The sequence below is a fragment of the Coregonus lavaretus genome (genome assembly GCF_964263955.1).
Source record: "Coregonus lavaretus genome assembly, chromosome: 6".
Classification (NCBI taxonomy): Eukaryota; Metazoa; Chordata; class Actinopteri; order Salmoniformes; family Salmonidae; genus Coregonus; species Coregonus lavaretus.
Genome location: NC_139993.1, coordinates 37,911,640 through 37,933,076, shown reverse-complemented (window position 1 = coordinate 37,933,076; position 21,437 = coordinate 37,911,640). Strand labels below are relative to the sequence as shown.

The following is a 21,437-nucleotide window of genomic DNA, read 5'->3' as shown; positions in this document are numbered from 1 at the left end:
ATCAAAATGGCTAGGCTTCAGTGCAACTCGATTGTGTCTTTGAAAGAAGTTCATTTTTGTCGGCGAACAAATGAAGATAAATTGGCAACGAAACAATTAGGACCTCCCAGACCAAATTTAATAATTCAACAGGTTTCTACTAAAGGGGGGAAGTCCTACACCCGAGGATTTTCCAAAAATTGGTACGAACGAAAAACCTGGCTAGCAGGCTGCGATGTAGCTAATGCAGTCTTCTGCTACCCCCTGCTTACTCTTTCACCCTGAAGGCGGCACGGCAGACAGCACCGCTTGGACAGCGACTGGTGTGTAACGGACATGCACCATCTTTCAGGAAAGATTAAGAAACATGAGCTGTCAAAGACCCACATGGATAGCTGTTTGAGATTGTCTGCTTTGGGGAGAGTGAACATTCCCACTCAACTGGATGAGGGATACAGGCTAGCTGTCCGCCGCCACAACGATGAGGTTAGTCAAGTTTACTGGAGAACTGAAACTGACAAGGCTGACAAGATAGGACCCTTTTGTCCATTGTTATTGGATAGGAACAGAACTTATAACCAGCTCCTGACCTAAATAGATCTTAGCACAACATTTTACTCAACATATCATATTCCATATTCACTATAACAAATATATTTACTACGACATTAGCAAGAACCGCCACATCCTCAGCCGGCTAATCCAGTGTGTGAAGTTTTGCGGAGTGTTTGAGTTAGCTTTGCGAGGCAAAGATGAAACTGAGGGCTCCACCAACCCTGGTAAGCCAACACTTTTGAGATCAGTCAATAAATGCTTCTGGTATTGACTTATATGCTGCCCCTGTCTTCATGTTGTTGCTGGACATATCTTTTTTAAAATGTGTGTAGGTCACCTAAATCATCAGAAAAATTGCCCCCCCTGAGAATTTTTTCAGGAGCCGCCACTGCAAGAAAGGCATTTCACAGAACTTGTGCACGTGACATTAAAACTTGAAACGTTTGTCTACATCATGTGTCTCTCGTCATAGAGGTTTTGCCTTTTGTATTATTTTCAGTTCTTTGTCATGTTGTTTTGCCATCATTTTATTTTCCCATTAAAAGACATTCAGACTGACATTCTGTTAATTAATTTAATGTTGCATGCATGCAAGCTTGTGTTTTGATTGCTACAGAGTACATACTTTTTTTCTGATTGTCAACATGTTTTGAGTATTTACTTGGTTAAACCCACTGAGTGACTTCGTCCAATCACAACTTTATTTGAATTTATTCCACGACACTATTCGGTGACATCCAATCACTAATCGTACTCTCTTGAAAACAGCGAAAGCAACCTATCATAAAGAACAACATCTCAAAAGAAGGCGTGACTGACAAAATATCCAGAAAAAAAGTATAGATCCCGCCCTTCGGTTTGCTAGTGATCCAGCCAATCAGCAAAGGATTCTGAGGACAGCTACACACTCCCGCCAAATCTGACTGACGGGCGCGAGGCAAGATACGGGGATCCAGGCAAAGCAAAGGGAGCGTGTGGGAGATGCGGATATAATAAAATTAACTTAGTCTTAAAAGTAATAATACCCAGCCAACATTATATTTGCATGATATTAGTGTTACTCTGGAAGACCTGTCAATATTGCTACTTCATATGGTTTTGTGTTATTGCAACGCTTTTCCGCACAAGGATATCAAAAGTGAGGGAAGTTCTCGGATGGTGGTGGTGATGCTGGCGGTGGAAGATCCATCCGTGGACGGGCATTTAGCATCCACTCCACGGAGGAGAGGTAGCGACGATATTTAGCTATGTTTTAACCTTCAAATGTTTTGGGCATTTAGTTATCTGAGGTAGTTAGTTACTGTTTGATTTAGCTTTCAATTTGTCTACGACCACATAGCTAGTCAACACTAACTTCTGTCTTGCTAGCTAGGTTAGCTAACTAGCATGCTGTATTTAGCCAGCTAACTACTAGTAGCATGTTGTAACTTTAGCTAACCTCAAGTAAGGTTCGCTAACTAGCTAACACTAAGTTGTTAACGTTAGCCAGACCGTCATAACATTTTCAAACACGTAACTAGTAACGTCGTTAGTGTAAAGTGAGCTTTCATGTAGTTATCTACCCTTGAAGTTTCCTTAGTCTAGTTAATCTTCATAATTTATTCGTCAGCCAGCATGGGAGCTAACGTCATTTGGCTCTGATGTGATGAGAGTTTGTGCTAAGCTTACTAGCGAGCTAGCTAGAAACCCCGTTGCCTTCAGCTAGCAAGCTAGCTAGCTGATGTGCACCAAAATTGAGTGTTTTGGTTGTTTTGCTGACCAGCTTGTTGATAGTCAGAAAATATATCATTTAAATTAGACATCGAGTCACACATTGTTATCTCACTGTTATAAACTTGGCATGTTAGCTAACAAACGAACTAACATATGCTTTGAGGCAACCTTCTCTCCCCGCCGCGGTATGAGTGTAACGTTAGCTACACCCGGGCCTTTGCACTGGGCTTAGATTGATTCACCGAATGGCGGGAGAGCAAAGCAAACACCTCCCTATAGTTTGCCCAACCACTTGTACCATAGTCTCGTATTTAGTTTTTACTAACTATTATATTGAAAATTATTTGAACTGCATCGCTAGTCCGTTTACTTGGTTAGTGGCAAGTCTAGATAACTGTTGATTGCTCCCTAGTTGACTGACATTTATTTAATTTTTACAGATCATTCCTTGAATAACCTGGATGCATTTGTCAAGTTAACAGTATGAGTAAACTAAGAACAAAGAACTAGCTGATAGCAAGAATACAGTTCAGTGGGGGATAAAGTAGTTGGTGATTAAGTCATAGGTGTAGTGACTATTCTTGTGGTTGTCCTTTGATTTTGGACATTTATAAAGGTACTGCACAGAATGGTTGATGTTCTAGTATCCGTTTTGTGTAACAGAAAGTGGCTCATAACATGTTTGCAGCTGGAACCATTGTACTACTGCAGTTACTGATAGTGAAGTAAAAGTGTATTGAAAAACAAATCGATCTACACTGAACAAAAATATACACAGCACTTTCTGTTGGTGACATGTTTCATGAGCTGAAATAAAAAAATCCTAGAAATGTTCCATATGCACAAAAATCTAATTTCTCTCAAATGTTGTGCACAAATTTGTTTAACATCCCTGTTAGTGAGCATTTCTCCTTTGCCAAGATAATCCATCCACCTGACAGGTGTGGCATATCAATAAATTGATTTAACAGCATGATCATTACATTTACATTTTCGTCATTTAGCAGACGCTCTTATCCAGAGCGACATACAAATTAATCATGCGGGAGACAATAAAAGGCCACTCTAAAATGTGCGGTTTTGTGTCACAACACCATAGATCTCTTAAGTTTTGAGGGAGCGTGCAATTGGCATGCTGACTGCAGGAATGTCCACCAGAGCTGTTGTCAGAGAATTGAATGTTCATTTCTCTACCATAAGCCACCTCCAACGTCGTTTTAGAGAATTTGGCAGTATGTCAAACCGGCCACACAACCGCAGACCACATATAATATCATAATAATATATTATAATAATATGTAACCATGGCAGCCCAGGACCTCCACATCCGGCTTCTTCACCTGCGGGATCGTCTGAGACTAGCCACCCGGACAGCTGATGAAACTGTGGGCTTGCACAACTGAAGAATTTCTGCACAAACTGTCTGAAAACGTCTCAGGGAAGTTCATCTGCGTGCTCATCGTCCTCACCAGGGACTTGACCTGACTGTAGTTCAGCGGGCAAATACTCAACTTCGATGGCCGCTGGCACGCTGGCGTAGTGTGCTCTTAACAGATTAATCCCGGTTTCAACTGTACCGGGCAGATGGCAAACAGCGTGTATGCCGTTGTGTGGGTGAGCAGTTTGTCAACGTTGTGTACAGAATGCCCCGTTGTGGTATGGGCAGGCATAAGCTACGGACAATGAACACAATTGCATTTTATCGATGGCCATTTGAATGCAGAGATACTGTCACGAGATCCTTAGGCCCATTGTCGTGCCATTCATCCGCCGCCATCGCCTCATGTTTCAACATGATAATGCATGGCCCCATATCACAAGGATCTGTACACAATTCCTGGAAGCTGAAAATGTCCCAATTCTTCCATGGCCTGCATACTCATCAGACATGTCACCCATTGAGCATGTTTGGGATGCTCTGGATCGACATGTACGACAGCGTGTTCCAGTTCCCGCCATTATCCATATACTTACTAGTTTTTTGATCCACGCCCCTACCGATTTTTAAGGTATCTGTGACCAACAGATGCATATCTGTATTCCCAGTCATGTGAAATCCATAGATTAGGGCCTAATTAATTTATTTCAATTGACTGATTTCCTTATATGAACTGAGTAAAATCTTTGAAATTGTTGCATGTAGGAGTTTTATTTTTGTTCAGAAAATGTTTCATGACCGGAGGATGGTTGTGGGATTGTTGTCATCTCATCTTCCATACCTTGTTTTGGTTACAGGTATGGATGGCAAAGTCAAACCCAGCAATGCTAACAAGAAGCTTGTTCAGGGTAAGTGAACCTTTCTGGTGTTTTGAATGCATATTAGATGGTTTTATTTAGCAAAAGGAGACTTATAATACATAATGCTATCAAACTATTTGAAACAATTCATAGAAATTCTAATTTAGTAAATTTATATTTCAAATGAATCAAATTCGTTGTAATAATTTAGTGTCTTTGCTTTATCACTCTAAAAGCTGTCATTATTGTTTGCCCAAAGACTTGTTAATATGAAATGGATTTAGTCCAACTTGAACATCAGTGATGATAAAGGATATTTTCTCCTCAGCTCGCCTTCCATTCAAGCGTCTAAATCTAGAGCCCAAGGAGACCATTGAGCCCAAAAGGACCTGCGCCCTTTCCCGCTCAGAGCCTGGGCTGTCAGATGGGGAGAATGAATCCGATTGCTCCCCCCTACCCGTGCGTCACGGACCGGCCCTGATTAATGGCCGCGGACCCCTGGATGGATTCATGAGTCGCAGCACCCAAGCGTCCCCTGCCAAAAGCATAGTTATTGATCTCACTGAGGACTCCAATTCAAGTGACCTTTTAAAGAAGCAACCTGCGACACCCATTGTTGCCTCGTGTCCTCCGACACAAATCAACCACCTGAGCAAAACCCTAAGTGCTGTAACAGCCACCAAAACAGATCACACTGTCAAGATGGAGCCCATAGATTGCAAGGTGGGTGATGAACAGAAGGAAGGGGGGGACACTGCATCCATCTCACAGCTAGACACCACACAGGGATCTGACACGGAGGAGGAGGAAGAAGAGGAGGATGAAGAAGAACAAGAGGAGTCTGTCGAGGCTGATATGTCCAGTCATGGGAATGGGTCCATGCTGTCTCCTTCATCCACCAGCTCTCTGTCAGCGGCCGAGAGTTCCCCAGAGGCTGCTAAGACCGAGAACACTCCTACTGTCACAGTGAGTACAAAATGGCAATTAGATTCAATAAACATTCAATGTCATCAGTGATTTTTGAATAAATGTACATCAGCAATCTCCTGTTAACTTTTCAAATCACTATTCTGATATGAAAAATTATAAATCTATGTTACCTTTCTTCCTCTCATTACAGGAGCCAAATACCACCCCTAAAATAGAGCAGAAAACTGTGAAAAGACGATCTTTAAAGGTATAATTAGCAGCAATAAGTCACTTCGGTATTTCACCGCTAATTGGCATACTTTTGCATCCAAATGCCTATTTAAACATCTTCATCTAGACACTTATCTAAAACGGAATTGTGCTTTCTTCTCTCCCATAGAGTTTGCAGGAGCAAGAGGAGATGCTACACCAGCGCAAAGAGAGAGAGCGGCAGCGGGAGGAGGCTAAAGAAGCTAAAGAGAAGAAGAAAGAGGAGGCTCGCAAACTGAAGGAGGAGAGGGAGAAGGAAAGAAAGGAGAAAAAGGAGAAAGAGGAAAAGGAAAAAGCAGAGAAATTAAGAGCGAAAGAGGAGCAACGCAAATCGAAGCAAGAGTGAGTGTTGCTTGATCAAAAACCAGCTAGCAACAGATCTGAAATGTCTTGTTACTTTTATATTGACGCAACTGCAAAAATTGATTGAACGTTTATTTATTAAAGCAAATGTAATTCTTGCAATTGACATATTAAGATGATATAATTTCCCCCAGGGCAAAACTTGAAGAAAAGAGAAAAAAAGATGAGGAGAAACGGTTGAAAGAAGAGAAGGATGTGAGTTGATCATTTTTATGCTGAGGAGTGTTTCTATTCTCTAAATCAAAATGTAATGACTGACATTTTTAAAGCTTGACAATTGCCATTTAATTGTAACAGACCTGATAATGCATCTTCACATTTTCTATACAGAGGCTCAAAGCAGAGAAAGCCGAGATCACACGATTTCTACAGAAACCCAAGACTCCCCAGCAGGCCACAAAGGTAAGATTCCTCTGACTGACTAGATTGAACAAGAAGAAAACAAAATCTAAATCACAAAATGGTGGCATGTTAATTTAATGTGAAACTTTCTTTCCTTTTTGTCTCTCCCACTTCAGACACTTGCGTCTGCCTGTGAAAAGTTTGCTCCGTTTGAGATAAAGGAGCATATGTGTCTGGCGCCACTGACCCGGGTCCAATGTGAGGAGGCGGTCCTGGAGGAACTGGACCGGTACCTGGCTAAACCTGATGGAAGCCTGGACGGCCTGAGGGACTGGACCAGAAATGAGCCCCGCAGATCAGGCCAGACCAAGCCCAGAAGCACAGACCCTATGAGGTGAGACCATCACACCTGGAAAAAAATCAAGAGTTTTGCGTGGCCATAATATTAGTGACTTGAATTACTGAACTCTTGACATTTTTGTGAAACTATGAAGAATCAGGGATTCCTACTGGAAAGAGGCCATTTTATGTATCCTCCTATTTTGACTTTGTCGTTGGCCCCTCTTTCTGTTCTCTGCATAGGGAGTGTATGGTGGTGGTTGAGGGCCCTAAACCGGACGGTGTGCCTGACCGTCAGCGCTACGGCCGCATGAAGCTCCTTCAGTTCCGTGAGAACTACCGACCTGCCTATTGGGGCACGTGGAGGAAAAACAGCCCCCACATCTCCCCTCGCTGCCCTCTCAGAAAGGACAAGGTGAGGCTTCACTCATTCTCTGACCATGATCCTTTTCAAGCCTTTTACTTCTTAGTTTCTGCCATATTGCTCTCATTTAGGCCCTCTGTAGCTCAGTTGGTAGAGCATGGCGTTTGCAATGCCAGGGTTGTGGGTTCGATTTCCCACGGGGGGCCAGTATGAAAATGTATGCACTCACTATAACTGTAAGTCGCTCTGGATAAGAGCGTCTGCTAAATGACAAAAATGTAAAATTGACCCTGTCATATTCGATATGAGAAAATAATGTGGGGGGGGGGGATCGATACCGTTACATATCTATATTTGACCCAAGGTATAGATTTGTAATTGTTTTATTTTATAATAATGTTTTTACCTTGTATCGTTAGCTAGCGCTAGTCGGCTGTACCTGCGCCAAAACTCTGGTATTTTTCATCCTAAAGCTTGTTCCCATCTTTTTAAATAATGAGCCAACATGTTTTCAGCACTTATTTCCCTAACTGATCAAAACTCGTTTTCTCATGCTCTCTTGTCTCTCTGCAGCAGACATATAGTGAGCAATCGTCAAATCACAAGATTGATTTGCTATACGAATAGAATTGTGAGAATCGCAATACATATCGTATCGGCACCTACAGTGGGGGAAAAAAGTATTTAGTCAGCCACCAATTGTGCAAGTTCTCCCACTTAAAAAGATGAGAGGCCTGTAATTTTCATCATAGGTACACGTCAACTATAACAGACAAATTGAGAGAAAAAATCCAGGAAATCACATTGTAGGATTTTTAATGAATTTATTTGCAAATGATGGAGGAAAATAAGTATTTGGTCACCTACAAACAAGCAAGATTTCTGGCTCTCATAGACCTGTAACAACTTCTTTAAGAGGCTCCTCTGTCCTCCACTCGTTACCTGTATTAATGGCACCTGTTTGAACTTGTTATCAGTATAAAAGACACCTGTCCACAACCTCAAACAGTCACACTCCAAACTCCACTATGGCCAAGACCAAAGAGCTGTCAAAGGACACCAGAAACAAAATTGTAGACCTGCATCAGGCTGGGAAGACTGAATCTGCAATAGGTAAGCAGCTTGGTTTGAAGAAATCAACTGGGAGCAATTATTAGGAAATGGAAGACATACAAGACCACTGATAATCTCCCTCGATCTGGGTCTCCACGCAAGATCTCACCCCGTGGGGTCAAAATGATCACAAGAACGGTGAGCAAAAATCCCAGAACCACACGGGGGGACCTGCAAAGTAACAAAGCCTACCATCAGTAACACACTACGCCGCCAGGGACTCAAATCCTGCAGTGCCAGACGTGTCCCCCTGCTTAAGCCAGTACATGTCCAGGCCCGTCTGAAGTTTGCTAGAGTGCATTTGGATGATCCAGAAGAGGATTGGGAGAATGTCATATGGTCAGATGAAACCAAAATAGAACTTTTTGGTAAAAACTCAACTCGTCGTGTTTGGAGGACAAAGAATGCTGAGTTGCATCCAAAGAACACCATACCTACTGTGAAGCATGGGGGTGGAAACATCATGCTTTGGGGCTGTTTTTATGCAAAGGGACCAGGACGACTGATCCATGTAAAGGAAAGAATGAATGGGGCCATGTATCATGAGATTTTGAGTGAAAACCTCCTTCCATCAGCAAGGGCATTGAAGATGAAACGTGGCTGGGTCTTTCAGCATGACAATGATCCCAAACACACCGCCCGGGCAACGAAGGAGCATTTCAAGGTCCTGGAGTGGCCTAGCCAGTCTCCAGATCTCAACCCCGTAGAAAATCTTTGGAGGGAGTTGAAAGTCTGTGTTGCCCAGCGACAGCCCCAAAACATCACTGCTCTAGAGGAGATCTGCATGGAGGAATGGGCCAAAATACCAGCAACAGTGTGTGAACCTTGTGAAGACTTACAGAAAACGTTTGACCTGTGTCATTGCCAACAAAGGGTATATAACAAAGTATTGAGAAACTTTTGTTATTGACCAAATACTTATTTTCCACCATAATTTGCAAATAAATTCATTAAAAATCCTACAATGTGATTTTCTGGATTTTTTTCCCTCATTTTGTCTGTCATAGTTGACGTGTACCTATGATGAAAATTACAGGCCTCTCTCATCTTTTTAAGTGGGAGAACTTGCACAATTGGTGGCTGACTAAATACTTTTTTCCCCCACTGTAAGTATTGTGATTATATCATATCGTGAGGTCCCTGGTAATTCCCAGCCCTAACTGGTGGTGACATCAGTTGTACTGTGACTTCCATGTTTGAGCTTTCTATGTAGGACTAAAGTCTGTGTTCCCTCTAGGACCTGTTGGATTATGAGGTGGACAGTGATGAGGAGTGGGAGGAAGAGGAGCCAGGAGAGTCCCTGTCACACAGTGAAGGGGTAGGTCTCTTTTGAATACTCTTCTGTCAGTGTTTGATGCTCTGCTGTTCTGTTTGATATCAAGATTAGCTCATTGTTGCAAACTGAATCATTATAGCTGATTGTGAGGACCCAAACTGATTCTTGTTTTTGCAGGAGGATAATGATAATGATGGAGGTGAAAATGATGATGATGATGAGGATGGTTTCTTCGTACCACATGGATACCTATCAGACGGGGAGGGGGCATTGGAGGAAGAGGTACGTTAAATTGCCCTTAATCCGTATGCTTGTCTCATTCATTTTCTTTAATGTTCTTTTCCAGTGGACTGGTTTGACTAATAACAGATATAAAGAGCTTGAAGTGCTTTACATTGTAAGGGGTGAAGACCTTTATCCACTACTTATTTTTAGCACACTTAATTGCTCCTATCCCTGTGGTGCGATTCTAGGAGGGTGGCGACCCAGAGAAGCAGAAGGTGCGTCAGAAGCTGAAGGCCCGGGAGTGGGATGAGCTGATGGCCAAGAAGAAGGTGAAGGTGCTAGAGGCTGTGGTGAGGGGCTGTGTGTGGGAGGGAGAGGGTCCCCATCTGGAGCTCTTCCAGCAGTTCGCTGTGTGCCTGCTGGAACCCCTGCCCAAGCCAGAGCCCACAACCCCAGAGGACAACACACAGAAACTACAACAGAAACTACAAGAAGATGAGCAGCGTGAGTACATTCTTATACCCGGGGGAACATCATGCATAAAAGCAGAGTTCATTTGTCTCTGCAATATTGTCTTTTACACCTTTTCGGCCTTAGCCTTGTCACTGCTAAGTGATCATTTGAGTCATAATGTTTTACTGACTGAAGTGTGATAAAATGTAGGTCTTGGTTTGTATGGAAAAACTGACCGGGTATGTTTGTCTTTGATATGCTTATCTGAGTTCTTACAGAATGATGTAAATTAGTAATTTGGTTGAGCCATGTGCTATTCGAATAGTGTCACTAGCTAGGTTTCCACCCAATTGGCTACAGATTTTCAGGCGAATATTCTAAAATTCGCATAAAGAAAATATGTGCGTTTTCCCACCAGTGGTGTTTCCACCAAACTGACTTGTTGCAGATAAAAATATGTGCGTGATGACTTAGTGCACACAATGTAATTGTTCATTTACTGAATAGAAATCTGAAGTTCAATGTGTTTCCATCGCATTTTCGACTCTACTGATAGTTTTGTCACAAATTGTTACATTAATGAAATAGCAAATGTGCCTACTCTGGTCTTGGCACATGCACTCTAGCCAACCGCTAGAGCTCAAGATACATTATGAGATTATTATGGATATTTTTATTTGTCAAACGGCAGTCAAGCATCGATCATCATGTCACCAAAATAAGACCCTCAATATTTATTCAAGATCACCGTGCACTTTCACCACCCTGTGAAGTTCATCAGAACTTATTTAGTTTGTAGTCTAATAAATGGCATGGTTTCCCTAGTCATAGTGGGAAGACAACACACCATATCATCGCGTGACTACAAGTTTACTTCGATATGATGGTTGTTATATCAATATTTGCGCATAAAGGCGTTTCCACCACCATTTCTCGCATAATACATTTTACAGACAAAAAGATTATCTGTCGCCATTTATAAAAATGTACAGAAAATTCCTGTTTCCATCACAGCTGTTGTGATTTTTTTTTTTTTGTTGTGCGGTATGACTTTACTCGCATAAAAACTTGTGATGGAAACGTGGTTAGTTTTGGCTGACATTATTTGAGAGTAGCTCTGAATGGTTAAACTGTAGTTACCTGTGCCCTAGCTGACTTCAGCATGCATTTATGTCTACACCAGGGGTGTCAAACACATCGTTTTTTCCCGGGGGGGAAATTACCTCAATCTACATTGAAATGAATAACACCAAATCGAAACTGTAGAAATTATAATAGACCTACAACTAAACAGTCTTTACTCTATCCGCTTGGTAACAATCACCAAAACAAAAGCTACACAGACAGGGAGCGTCAAAATAAAATACAAATGGATAGAGCACCATCTTTTAGCAAATTTTGACGGAAAGGAAATAATTTGGATGGAAAGGGAATATAACCCATCTTTAGTGTGGCCCTCCTGACCTCGGTAAAGACCGAAAGCAGCCAAATTACTTTACCCCTGGTCTACACCAAAATCTATATTTTGATTGTGGTGATGGATGGAACACCCAAGACTGACATGAGATGTACCTGTACTCATCACGAAGCACTCATTGACAGCTGTCTAGACTGCAAGGGAGACTGACGTCTAAACTAAAGACCATTCACAATCTCATAAGAGATCTGTATTGTTTTCAGACCAGCTTTATATGCGGCATCGAAGTCACTTAGTATTTACTGTGCCAACAGTTGATTGTGAACTGTCTTCATGGCTGACCTGAGATGCTCAATAGCTGCTTGAGGGAGTATATGTTCATATTGAATGCCACCTTTCGCCCAAACTTTGCATGAATAAGCCTAGATGTAGATTTTTTAAAACCTTCCTATCTCCCATACCATATCTTCAGTGCTGTTCCAGTTGTTGCCACTGCTCCATGGAAATGTGAACAGCAATAAGGTGATCATCACAGAGTTCCAGGAGTTTTGTCGCCAGCAATCGACCTCGCCCATCTCCAGCCCTCAGAACTTAGGAGACAACATCCCCACCAGGTGACTTCATACCTGATTTTACTTAATGTTTCCTATTTTACAGAATTAGTCAGTCATTATTAAATGTGCAGATGCTTTATAAAAATGTTCATTTTTCATAACTGAAATGGTCTTCCGTCCTCTTCTGCTCTAGGATCCGTCTCAAGCGCCTTATCAAGGGGAATGCTATGTATGAGAAACGCTCAGCCTACAGACGCTGCTGCTGGTACGTAAAATCAGATGTCCTGGCTCGCTTCATCCAGGAGGCCCTCCCTGTACCCTGCCAGTGGAACTACCTCACCTCAGGGACCCATGTGCCCCGTGAAGAGGCCCCAGCGGCCACAGGCTCACAGGGCAACTCCCCAACCACCCCCCAGCCCTCCACCACACCCTCCTCCTCCAAGACCCCCTCCAACAAGAGGAAGAGTGCCGGCAGCATGTCCATCACCAAGTTCATGAAGAAGGCTGCCAACCCGGAGCAGGTAGGACACGTCTGGTGAAATCTTCATATGAGGTACTTTTGTTCTGATCCTATTGCTTTGACCGTTATGTCAGATCCTAATGAGTACTCCTTTCTCTCAGGCAGAGGCGATGAAGACGGACGGGTTCCAGGCAGACACAGAGGAAGATGAGGATGAAGCAGACTGCGTCATAATCAGCACACACAAAGGTCAGTTTCCTGGCATATTGTCTGCCTTTAGACATGAGTTAAGAGGAATTGAGAGACACAGAGTAATAGTTTGTCCTAGATATTTCTAGGAGGGGAGGCATTGACAGTGAATGTCTTCCTCTGCAGGATCCTCCAGAAAAGATACCTCGCCCACAGAGAACGAGAGCACAGAACAAATGGAGGTGACCCCCTCTGACACAGCTGCTCTCCTCCTGCCCCGGGCCACTCCCACCCTGGCCACCGCCTAATGACTGCCCCTGACTCTGGGTGTGTGCATTTGTCACAGATAGAATCAGGTCTTCAATCAAGATAACACACTCTGGTAGTGGCACATATGCCACCCACACGGTATTACACCCCCACTCTGCTCCTCTAAGTACCAGACAGCTGCCTGTAAAAAGGAAAGTGTCTGACAAAGAAACTCATTGTGTATTTTGTTCCAATGTTCAACCATTCATTACTTGGTTCAGTTGTCAGACATGTTTATATGGATGTCTTTGCTTGGTGAGGAGTGGAAGGTGGCTCAGACAGTCAAGGCTCTGCTACCACAGCCAATTGAGTGGACCAGGCCCACTGAAGTAGTTGCTTTCTGCTTCACCGTAGGCCCAGTGTCCTCCTTTTTATATATGTATTTGTTTTAAAATAAATAAATACTTGAACTGGTTGAATTCATTAAAAATAAATAATGATTAAATGTAATGCACTTTTATATGCCCTCCTCCCCCTGCCTTATCTGGATGCCTTTATCAACATGCCACCACTCATCCTTCCTATCAAGAAGTAGTTCATGTTTTGTTAATGGATTTCATTCAATATGGCAAGTGCTGTTGTCTTTCAGGCTGCTAAACAGTGCTTATTGTACTATTCTAAACTTCCATTTTGTGTGTTCTTAATAATGGTTGAGGTGAAATAGTAAATGGCCGTCCATTATTACAAACGTTGCGGTTTGCCTTACATTTTTCAGTGGCAGAGAATGCTGTCCTGTCCTAACTGTTGCAGTTTGCAGGTATGATTAAAGGTGTCTCACAATTTCTTTAAATAAAGCATTATTTAAAAATGAACATGCTTTTATGTGCAGGCATTTGCATATTTACATTTTAGTCGTTTAGCAGACGCTCTTATCCAGAGCGACTTACAGTTAGTGAGTGCATTTTTTTATTTTTTCATACTGGCCCCCCGTGGGAATCGAACCCTCAACCCTCGCGTTGCAAGCGCCATGCTCCACCAACTGAGCTACATGGGGCCCTGCATATCCTGAATGTTTTTAATTTTGGGGGATACAGCAATATCTTGATGCAACCGTCGTCTTTATTACAGGCAGGTTTAAAAGCAACAAAACACATGACTGAGCTTTGATACCTAGACAGAGCATGACCTTCAGGCTAGGAAAACAACATTTACATCTTGGTACATAAGCCAACTGCTTTGCTAATTGTTGCTGTTCATGCCCGGACTGAACTGAAACATTGGATTCACGCCTGAATATGCGTGCTGTGAGTAGAGGTAGGTTGTTGTCATTCCAGCTACCACCAGGATAAAGACTAGGGGATAAACCTCAGCTCATTTTGTCACCATGTTGTGTGTATGTCCTTTCATTGTTGGTCTCATACAGTACAAACCATCCAAAAACGAACAACCACCACTATCACAGATTTCCATTCTGCTGAAATCAAATAACATTCTTGATAATTTAGAAATATAATTAAAATAGGAAATTACTCAATTGAATGACTGCTGTGACAAAACCCTCATTTTTTCCCTCATATTCAATAACAAAGGGAACTTAAACATAAGGAGCTCTGTCCAGTAACCTTCACTTTTAATGTACATCATTTGAAATGCTTGCTGCTGCAACCTTAAAGTGCAAGTGATTTCCAATACAATATTACAAGTTCTGTCTTAAATAAAATAGCTTATCCATTATACATTGTGGTACACAGCTGGTCTGGCTCACAAAAGCAGCAACCGAACCCTTACCACTAGACAACCAGTCTGGTCTCAACCACCCATTCGCTCGTACATGTAAAGCTAGTATTGTATATCTGAGCGTATTTGTTGTGTAAGCAGGATGCATGTTGAAGCGGAGCAGAAGGGTGACACTGACAACAAGATCTCATACCATGCTGAGCTCTGATTGCTTAATCATAGGTGTAAGGGTAGCCGTTTCAGATCCTCATCCTACATTCAGAGTACAATACAAAAAACACTGCATGGCATTATGTCTCCTCTTAGAAACCCCTGTTAGTATTTCCTTTAAAGGATTAGTAGTGTATTTCTACAGCCTTTGAAATGTGGTTTGGGGATGAAGGTGTCATCTCCAACCTGGGAAGGAGGGAGGTTAGGAGGTGGAGGCTCAGGAAGGTGGTAGGACGAGGATAGGAGACGCAGGGACAGTTCAGCCAAGGGTCCGAATATTCTCCAGTAGCTCTGGCTTGAGGAGTGCAGGACCCTTTCCACCGGCGGCAGCAATGTCCGCTTGCACTGCGGCATTCCAAGAAAATGTCAGCAGAACCGCAGGGACCTCCAAGAGAGAGACATTAGTCAGCACCTTTGTACAACAAAAGTAAATGGATTGCATTGCTTATTTTGCCTGATATTTACATTTCTGACAATACTATCCGTGTGTCTCTGCTTACCAGGCTACATTCATTCAGGGCCACCTCTTGGTCCTCTCTGAGTTTGTGTCCTCCAGGCGCCACCAGCTCAAAGGGCTGCCAGCCGTCCACCAGGGAGTCCCGCACAAACTGGAAGAGCACAGACACCTTGTCCCAGGCCAGGAAGGTGCCTGAAGGGCATAATGTGTGATAAGTAAAGCTGTGCTTTTACCGGTATTTACAGCATTTCCACTAGTGTTGCTGCAGGTAGGAAATCCTACGAAATGTTCTGTAATTGTTCCAAGTGGTCTCCAATCAATCAATGTCTGGTTGTGTGTGAGAGTTTGGTGGGGGGAATCGCCTAAGCCACGGGACGCGTAACTCTGCAAATCTTAAATCGCACAAAACCTATTATTTGGCAGGAATACTATTTGTAAATCAGTGATTGTATACCTCACTTTGTTCAAGCTGATTCTCGCCAACGGACCATGGAAGTTATATTGTAGCGTAGTTTGGGTTTTGTGCAATTAAGATTTGCAGAGCTACGAGTCCTGCCAAATGTATCTAAGAATGATTGTCAGTGTCAACAAGTTATAAGCGCCCCAATGCATTTGACTGGTGAATACCTACAGTACACCAGCTGTTAGAAACCAGAAACATTCTTTGCTCATGTTTATACATCTGCTTATCACATTAAAGTAGGTGTTTGCTGACAGATACAGACCCTGCAGTATGTTTCCATCAGGCAGTCGTATTCTCAGCAGGGTGTAGTTGTATTTCCTCCTCTCCCTCTGCTCCTCTCTCTCCCGCATGGCCTTGGTACGCAGCATGGCGTTCTTATCCACCGCCTCGCTCCTGAATACCACACACAACCACCATGACTTTATCTTACACACACAATAGTCATAACTGGAACAAATCACCCAACAATAATACACATATCATGTGCACTAACGGAGTGTACCCTACTCACACTTAAATACTGGTACAGTAATCATTTAACACAATAACAAATACAATTCTTATCAGAGAATCAGTGCCATCAGTGAGTCCATACTTTTGCTGCTGCTCCCTCTTGAGCTCCTCTGCAGTGAGGTTGTAGAACTCTGGGGGTAGTTCGAAGCGCATGGCATTGGGGGAGGGTCTGAAGGCCTGGGGCTGGCGGTCCAGCTGGGCTCTGACTGGTTCTCCCCTTTGCAGCCGGTCCCTACTCTCCTTCATCACCTCCAGGGCCTCCGGGTCATGCTCCATCAGCACCAGGAACTCTTCACTCTCCTCTGGGAAGGCAAGATAAATCAGCAAATGATTACCCCGGGTAACACCTATAGCAGTGGTTCTCAACTGGCTTTACATCGGGACCCAAATTGAACCAGGTTGTCTCTGTCGCGATCCAATATTCGTGTCACTTTTTTGTTGTTGTCAAAGATGCAATCTGGAAAACTATTTTTAATGCTATATTGATAGTAAATGTAACAATGATATGACAAGGGAACAACAGTCCCACCTTTTTCATTGTCAATAATTCCATTTTGCCCATATTCTTGATGAAGAATGTTAAGTTCAGTGGTTTGAGACCACAAGATCAACCAAATCCAGTAAATATTGCAGCTATTTACTCTATATTGAAAACACTGTGAGAAAGAATGTTCTGCCACAAGAGCATTAGTGAGGTCGGCACTGATGTTGGGCGATTAGGCCCGCAGTTGGCATTCCAATTCATCCCAAAGGTGTTCGATGGGGTTGAGGTCAGGGCTCTGTGCAGGCCAGTCAAGTTCTTCCACCCCGATCTCGACAAACCATTCCTGTATGGACCTCGCTTTGTGCACGGGAACATTGTCATGCTGAAACAGGAAAGGGCCTTCCCCAGAAATGTTGCCTTAAAGTTGGAAGTCCAGAATCGTCTAGAATGTCATTGTATGCTATAGCGTTAAGATTTCCCTTCACTGGAACGAAGGGGCCTAGCCCGAACCATGAAAAAACAGCCCCAGATCATTATTCCTCCTACACCAAACTTTACAGTTGGCACTATGCGTTCCGGCAGGTAGCGTTCTCCCGGTATCCGCCAAACCCAGATTTATCGATCAGACTGCCAGATGGTGAAGCGTGATTCATCACTCCAGAAAACGCGTTTCCACTGCTCCAGAGTCCAGTGGTGGCGAGCTTTACACCACTCCAGCCAACGCTTGGCATTGCGCATGTTGATCTTAGGCTTGTGTGCGGCTGCTCGGCCATGGAAACCCATTTCATGAAGCTCCCGACGAACAGTTCTTGTGCTGACATTGCTTTCAGAGGCAGTTTGGAACTCGGTAGTGAGTGTTGAAACCGAGGACAGACGATTTTTAGGCGCTACAGCACTCAGTGGTCCCGTTCTGTGAGCTTGTGTGGCCTGCCACTTCGCGGCTGAGCCGTTGTTGCTCCTAGACGTTTCCACATCACAATAACAGCACTTTCAGTTGACCGGGGCAGCTCTAGCAGGGCAGAAATTTGACAAACTGACTTGTTGGAAAGGTGGCATCCTATGACAGTGCCATGTTGAAAGTCACTGAGCTCTTCAGTAAGGCCATTTTACTGCCAATGTTTGTCTATGGATATTGCGTGGCTGTGTGCTCGATTTTATACACCCATCAGCAACAGGTGTGGCTGAAATAGCCGAATCCACAAATTTGAAGAGGTTTCCACATACTTTTGTATATATAGTGTATTTAAAAAAAATACTCAGACACTCATTCAAAACCTCCCGCGACCCACCAGTTGAGAATCGCTGCCCTATAGTATGCCTCTGCAGAAACATACTAGGCCACACAGACTATAGGAAGCACAGATTGTGCATTTGGATAGGTTTACCCTGTCCCTCCACATCCAGCATGATGCTCTGAAAGCCCACAGCCTGCAAGAACTCACGACTGCCCTCCACAGTCTTCACCTTCTCCTAAGGAGAGAGAGAGAGAGAGAAGTGAATGGACCACACCGACAGAAAACATTACCCTCATGTCTCACATTACCCTCATGTCTCAAATTTACCTGGAACACCTTGTTACTGAGTTTGATCTTCCTGTACTTCTCCTCTGTGGGGTTCTTACAGATGTTTTCAATGTACCTGACAAGATGGGTGAAAATGATGGGGTGTCAGGACACTCATCGAATGAACTATTGTCAACAGGACAATGTAAACCACACATTATGCAGGGTTTCCCTAACTCAGTCCTGGGCTCCCCCCTGTGTGTACGTTTTGGTTTTTGCCCTAGCACTACACAGCTGATTCAAATAATCAAAGCTTGATGATGAGTTGGTTATTTGAATCAGCTGTGAAATGCTAGGGCAAAAATCAAAACGTACACACATGGGGGGCCCTAGGACAGAGTTTGGGAAACCCTGCATAATAGGACAGTTCCATTCCCCTCTGTTTCTCACTTGCTTATGATGTCCACTGCAGCCTTGACTTTCTCCCTGTCCTTGTTGAAGGTATAAACCATCATAATGGAAGCCTCCACTGCATCCTCTTCAAACCGCTGTTGGACAAGACAAGGGTTATCATGTGTACTCAGTCAGGACCATACTAATGAAAAAGGGTTTGGGGAATATTAGTGCTAAGGCTTTTTACATCAATTCTTCATGTTAGTCAATATCAGATAATGCAATCATGATTATCATGCAATCATGACATCATATGACTTTAAAAAGAAGAATAACTTTCAGACCTACCATGAAAATGGCCTCTTTAATGCGCACTTCTCTCTCGCTCTTAGTTAAGGTGGCTCCAGTAAGCGGGCAGGTGAAATACACACCTGTTACTGAGAGAAATGCCAGATCCTTAACACTGGAGCCCTGCAAAAGATGACACATACTAGCTGTAAATAACAACTCAATGGCAGTAGTGGCACAATTCATTTGTATGTGAGCAACAGTAAGGGAAAATTCATTCATGTAATGTATTCCTTGCCTCAACAGCTGTTGTCTTTTCCTTCTCAGTCGCTGCTACTGCTGCAGCTTCTGCCTCAAGCTCTCTTTTCACTGTGGAGTGATAAATAAAGAAAGACCATTAACCCACAAACCAATTCTCTATTTCTGACCACTGCTGTGAAACACCTGCACAGTTTTGACATCATCAGTCATTCAAGCAGCAGTTGTTGGATGCATAGGTATCCATCTCACCCTGGAGCCGGATGGCATCCTGTGAGGTTTGTACCCGTGGGCGTGGTTGCCCCTCGATCCTGGCCAGGGCTGCAGCCCCTGCCTTCTGAGCTCCTTCAGTGGGAGCAGCATGACGGGGCTTGGCAGGGCCAGTGCTCTGCACCACTCGGGGCTTGGAGCTGCAGGGAACAGAATGGGACACGTTCACCATTTGACTGCACTTACACTGCAAGCTGTGATGTATAAAGTTATATGGCTAGCTAGCTACAATCACAAGGGTTTGCATTGAATAGAACAGGCTATGGCCTGGCTGATACCAAACTCAAAGTCCTCCTGACTTCAGAGTCTGGAAAGGCTGTTTTGATTTATTGGCACGATGCGTTGATAATGAAGGGGGCTGTGCTTTTACTGGTTGGTTCTCCTCTGGGTCTTTCTCACTCCACGTGTCTTTATTTTATGTCTAATAGGTTAGGTTATTCTCACTCAAACACCCACAGCCCCCGAGAGCTGCCCACTTCCATTACAACTGTTGAATTTTCTAATCCAAACGAGAGCACTCAAACATAGAAATATTCTCTTTTGGTCTCAACCCCCCAGGAAAAAAAACTTTTGTGAGAACCAATCAATGAGTCGGCTCCATTTCTGAGCGAATATCGCATTAACAAACGGCCTCCTTTCCAGACCAGTGAGTCACAGCTCTTCATCCATTGAGATCCTATTAAATTGGTCCGTGCCACATTTTAAATGGTTAGGGTAGGGTCGTCCCAAGGATCCGGAGAGCACTGACCCTATTAAATTAGAATTTAATTATAAAGTACTCAAATTCCTGACTATGTCTTCCTCGCTGTGTGGTCACGTGGGTCCCGTAAACCAGGATAATGTAATGACGATGCACCGTCCTGAACATTAAAAAAGCAAACATAACGGAGCCCATCCAAGTCACGGGGAAGGCAACTCTACGGATCAGACACACCATACACTAGCAGTGTCGATATAACCAGCTTTTCAACAACTGAACTGTCAACAGCATGAGCATAGCAGTTAGCTGGCTACGTTAGCTTGCTAGTTCGCTAGAAAAGTTTGTTTACCTGCCGCCTTCTGCGAGTTTCTTTCCTGGCCCCGCTGACTTGAATTTGATATCTTTCTTTATGTCCTCGAAAAATTTCTTCATTGTTTACTGTTTTTCACAGGAAAATAACCTCAAATACAGCACAGGTAACTAGGTGCGCGGAATGAGAAATGCTTAGTAAATTGTTTACATCGAAATGCAAGGGTCGTTACCACAGACACAAAGTCATACTCCACCTATTTCAACAATTTATTCTTAAATGCGATTTTAAACCTAACCTTAACCACAATGCTAACCTTATGCCTAACCGTAAATTAAGACCAAAAAGCTAATTTTTGTTTTCATGAATTTTTACAATGTAGCACATTTGGACTTTGTGGCTATGCTATCTAGTGGAAACTCGGGAAGGAAGAGGAAATAGAACCAGAAACGGGCCTGTCACACTAAGTAGTGGTAAATTATGTACAGCGGCCTCTGGTGGTCTGGATGTACAATCATGCTGCTGCGTTCTAATGAAATAAATTAGTTTTTCTCAATTGCGTACAAGCAATTTTTTGATTTATGTGGAAACGTATCTATAGCAGAACAGCAATTATCAAATGCTCAAATATATGAACAGAAATTCTGATCATTTTCTTGCCTTTGTACCGGACTTGCATATCTTAGACCACCTTTTGCAAAATACAAATGTCATCAGTGAATACAAAAATCACTGTTTAGCATGGGCTTTTCTAGGATTTGAAGACATTGGGGGCTTAGCCCAAAGCCAGTAGGGGGGTCCGGATGCATTCTCCCCCCGGAGGAATTTCAACAGCATGAATTTG

At 43.2% G+C, this 21,437-nt stretch overlaps 2 protein-coding genes across 3 annotated transcripts; one reads left to right on the top strand and one right to left on the bottom strand.

Moving 5' to 3' along the window:
* Positions 1–1,465: 1,465 nt before the first annotated feature.
* On the top strand, positions 1,466–13,871 carry LOC311131453 (chromatin assembly factor 1 subunit A-like). Of its 2 annotated transcripts, XM_084164462.1 has the most exons (17): positions 1,466–1,549; positions 1,663–1,762; positions 4,483–4,533; positions 4,814–5,451; positions 5,606–5,662; positions 5,795–6,006; positions 6,162–6,222; positions 6,358–6,429; positions 6,546–6,763; positions 6,952–7,123; positions 9,423–9,503; positions 9,639–9,743; positions 9,935–10,190; positions 12,029–12,170; positions 12,304–12,631; positions 12,732–12,819; positions 12,946–13,871. In XM_084164462.1, the coding sequence occupies exons 2-17, from the start codon at positions 1,690–1,692 to the stop codon at positions 13,065–13,067; spliced, it is 2,676 nt and encodes an 891-aa protein (XP_084020588.1). In that variant the 5' UTR covers positions 1,466–1,549; positions 1,663–1,689; the 3' UTR covers positions 13,068–13,871. The 2 variants fall into 2 exon arrangements, with proteins under 2 accessions (XP_084020588.1, XP_084020587.1); XM_084164461.1 differs by lacking the exon at positions 1,466–1,549 and having other exon boundaries at positions 1,562–1,762.
* A 236-nt stretch (positions 13,872–14,107) lies between these two features.
* LOC311131458 (UBX domain-containing protein 6-like) lies at positions 14,108–21,024 on the bottom strand. The gene is made up of 11 exons (XM_084164471.1): positions 20,633–21,024; positions 19,566–19,723; positions 19,354–19,424; positions 19,116–19,238; positions 18,825–18,922; positions 18,435–18,510; positions 18,258–18,342; positions 16,471–16,690; positions 16,138–16,268; positions 15,456–15,604; positions 14,108–15,340 (listed from the first exon to the last, which is right to left on the bottom strand). Exons 1-11 carry the CDS (start codon positions 20,713–20,715, stop codon positions 15,215–15,217), a joined length of 1,320 nt encoding a protein of 439 aa, XP_084020597.1. The 5' UTR covers positions 20,716–21,024; the 3' UTR covers positions 14,108–15,214.
* Between the last annotated feature and the right edge of the window lie 413 nt (positions 21,025–21,437).